General features: G+C 48.6%; 1 protein-coding gene across 1 annotated transcript in view; it reads left to right on the top strand.

Moving 5' to 3' along the window:
- The window catches only part of SNAP47 (synaptosome associated protein 47), a 35509-nt gene that overhangs the window by 30140 nt on the left and 1685 nt on the right, over positions 1 to 3684 (top strand). Inside the window, exon 6 of the mRNA XM_027660606.1 lies at positions 3529 to 3684. Within this exon, the coding sequence (XP_027516407.1) occupies positions 3529 to 3675 (147 nt within the window). The 3' untranslated portion in view covers positions 3676 to 3684. The remainder of the gene's footprint in view (positions 1 to 3528) is intronic.

Here is a 3684-nt window from a genome sequence, read left to right as displayed (position 1 = left end):
GTTAAAACAGGGATTTTGTGGCACTGTGAGGCTGTTCCTTAACTGGGCTATGGAGGTGGAGAAAGAATCCTACAAAATTCCAGTGATGGAGGAAGAATCCTACAAAATTCCAGTGTTGTGTGGCTGGGATTGAAAAAATGGCCCCAGGAATGGGAGGGGATTTGACAGTCTTGGCCCCAGGGCTGTGCTTGGAGGGTCTGGATGGTCCCATCCAGGACCAGGAATTCCTGAGGGGACGTTTGTTAAAACAGGGATTTTGTGACATTGTGAGCCTGTTCCTTAACTGGGTTATGGAGGTAGAGGAAGAATCCTATAAAATTCCAGTGGTGTCTGGCTGGGATTGACAAAATGTCCCTGGGAATGGGAGGGGGTGTGACAATCTTGGCCCCAGGACTGTACTTGGAGGGTCTGGATGGTCCCATTCCAGTCCTTTGGATCTCAGCAGAATTCCTGAGGGGACATTTATGTTAAAACAGGGAGTTTGTAGCACTGTGAGCCTGTTCCTTAGTTGGGTTATGGAGATGAGGGAAGAATCCTACAAAATTCCAGTGATGGAGGAAGAATCCTACAAAATTCCAGTGTTGTGTGGCTGGGATTGACAAAATGGCCCCGGGAATGGGAGGGGATGTGACAATCTTGGCCCCAGGGCTGTGCTTGGAGGGTCTGGATGGTCCCATTCCAGCCGTTTCCTCCTTCCAGAGCCTCTGGAGTGTTTATTTACCCTTTACGTGCCTTCAACTCAGGAAATCACAACTGTGAGCTCACAGAAAACTTGTTTGGTGGAGGAACTGCTCATTCCAAGGGCTAAAGACCAAATTTCCTCATGGGATGGCCTCGTTCCATGGCCTGTGGGGATCACAGACACCTGAGCTTAACACATGGAAAACCAGGCCCTGGAGCTGTTTTTCTGGGAGGGGGGAGAACTGAGGAAATACTTTGTATTTCCTTCTGTGTAACTGGAACGATTGGGACCAAAATAAAAGGTGGGAATTAAGCCTGGGGAGCTGCTGGAGTCTGTTTTTTTCCAGTGGTACCACGAGTGTTTATTCACTTGAAAATAAGTGAATAAAACCGGAATTCTTTGTCAATCTGAGAAAAAAATGACAGGAGAAATGTCCTCTAGTTGGGATTTAAAATCTTCCTGCTCCCTCCTGTCCCTGCCCATTCCAGGTGCAGTAGGAGAGGGAATTGCTTGGGAGTGACTCGAGTGGCTAAAAATGCCAAACTTCTTGCAGGAAAAAAAAAAGATCTCCCCCCTCCAGTTTGGGGAAATGAGGGAGGGAAATTCCCTGCTTTCCTGTCCCAGGGAAAGAACCTGGAGGAGTGTTTCATTTGAGACAGGAACAGGAGTTTCCTCACTTGTAGTTTTGGGAACAACAGAGAAATGTGGATTAAGTTTGATCCGGAGTTTATTTTGTGTTTCTTGCTTTGGCAGCCAAAGTGTGACTCGGGTTATTCAAGTTTCTGGGATTTATGGAAAGAGCTGGGAGATACTTTACAAGATAAATCCCACTCCTGTGGCTGCCATCCAGCTTCAGGCTGTGTCAAATTCCCTTCCCGTTCCAGATAGATGGGATATTCCTGCTTTTCCCAAACCAGGAGCAGCAAATGATGGAATTCATGTGGATAAAGGGGCTGCTGATATTTCCCAGCAGCTTTCTGGGGGCTGATCCTACAGATTCCAACAGAAAGTTTGCCAGTTATGGCAAAAAATAAATATAAATATGTATCAAGTGTAGGGTTTTTTTCCTGTTTTACCTCAAGGTTTGTTTTGTTGGACACTGAAGTCCTGGAATGTTCAGGATGGATCTCTTGTCTTAGGCTGCTGCTAAAAGGATCCAGGGAAAGGAATTTGGGCGGATTTTTCAGGTGGTGTTTGGATCTACCCTCGGACTTGGTTGTGTGAAAATTAATCATGGAATATCCTGAGTTGGGATAGACCCACAGGGATCATCCAGTCCAACTCCTGGACACCCCAACAATCCCACCCTGTCCTTGAGGGCGTTTTCCAAACACCCCTTGAGCTCTGGCTCAAGGTTTCGTTGCCCAGGTGTCACTTTTTTCCTTCTGCTCCATCCAGTGACACTTTTGTGAATTGTAGAAAACAACATTTTCTGTCCTTTGACCTGGTCCCTGCCTGATCTTTGTACCCCTTCAGCCACTGGATCCCCACTGGCTTTGCTCCAACAGGCACATCCTGGGGAAAACCTCTTGCTCTGGGGTGCAGATCCACCAAGGAGGGAATAACAACCAGGAAAAAAGGATGTTTGCACTGATTTTTACCTCTCATTTCCCTCCTACCCCAAATAACCCCAAGATTTCAATTGTGAATTTACTCTTTAGTTCATTGTTTAATTCATTTTAATTCAGTTTACCAGTGATTTGGTCACTTGGGCATTGATCCCACCTGGAATTCTGTGTCCAGCTCTGGGGCTTCCAGCACAGGAAGGATGTGGAGCTGCTGGAGCAGCTCCAGAGGGGCCATGGAGATGCTGCCAGGGCTGGAGCCCCTCTGCTCTGGAGCCAGGCTGGGAGAGCTGGGGGGGTTCATCTGGAGAAGAGAAGGATCCAGGGAGAGCTGAGAGCCCCTTGCAGGGCCTAAAGGGGCTCCAGGAGAGCTGGAGAGGGACTGGGGACAAGGGATGGAGGGACAGGACACAGGGAATGGCTTCCCACTGCCAGAGGGCAGGGATAGATGGGATTATTGGAAAGGAATTCCTGGCTGAGAGGGTGGGGAGGGACTGGAATGGATTTCCCAGAGAAGCTGTGGCTGCTCCAGAACCACCTGGAAGTGTCCAAGGGCAGGCTGGAGCAACTTGGGAGAGTGGAAGGTGTCCCTGCCCATGGCAGGGGTTGGAACTGGATGATCCTTAAGGTCTCTTCCAACCCAACCCATTCCATGATGATTTAAAGCCCTGAAGGGGTTGGAACTGGATGATCCTTCAGGTCCCTCTCAACCCAACCCATTCCATGATGATTTAAAGCCCTGAATGGGTTGGAATGAGATGATCCTTAAAGTCCCTCTCAACCCAACCTGAAGGGATTGGAACTGGATGATCCTTCAGGTCCTTTCCAACCCGACCCATTCCATGATGATTTAAAACCCTGAAGGAGCTGGAAGGAAATGATCCTTAAGGTCCCTTCCAACCCATTCCATGATGTTTTAAAGCCCTGAAGGGGTTGGAACTGGATGATCCTTAAGTTCTCTTCCAACCCAACCCATTCCATAATGATTTAAAACCCTGAAGAAGTTGGAATGAGATGATCCTTAAAGTCCCTTCCAACCCAACCCATTCCATGACAATTTAAACCCTGAAGGGATTGGAAGGAGATGATCCTTCAGGTCTTTTCCAACCCATTCCATGATGATTTAAAGCCCTGAATGGGTTGGAATGAGATGATCATTCAGGTCTCTTCCAACCCAACCCATTCCATGACAATTTAAAGCCCCGAACTGCCTCATTCCCACAGCTCTCGTGCCTTATCCCAGAGATCCCACTGAAAGCTCTGAGTCTTTCCTTCTGGCAGATCCTGAAGAAGCTGAAGGGCCTCGCCCTGGAGACGGAAGCAGAGCTGGAAAGGCAGGATGAGGCCCTGGATTCCATCAGCAGCTCCGTGGACAGGGCCACGCTGACCATCGACAAGCAGAACCGCAGGATGAAGAGGCTCACGTAGCCCTGGGAA

This window comes from Corapipo altera, unplaced genomic scaffold, assembly GCF_003945725.1.
Source record: "Corapipo altera isolate COAL_440 unplaced genomic scaffold, ASM394572v1 126, whole genome shotgun sequence".
NCBI lineage: Eukaryota > Metazoa > Chordata > Aves > Passeriformes > Pipridae > Corapipo > Corapipo altera.
This window is presented reverse-complemented; position numbering and strand designations above follow the sequence as displayed.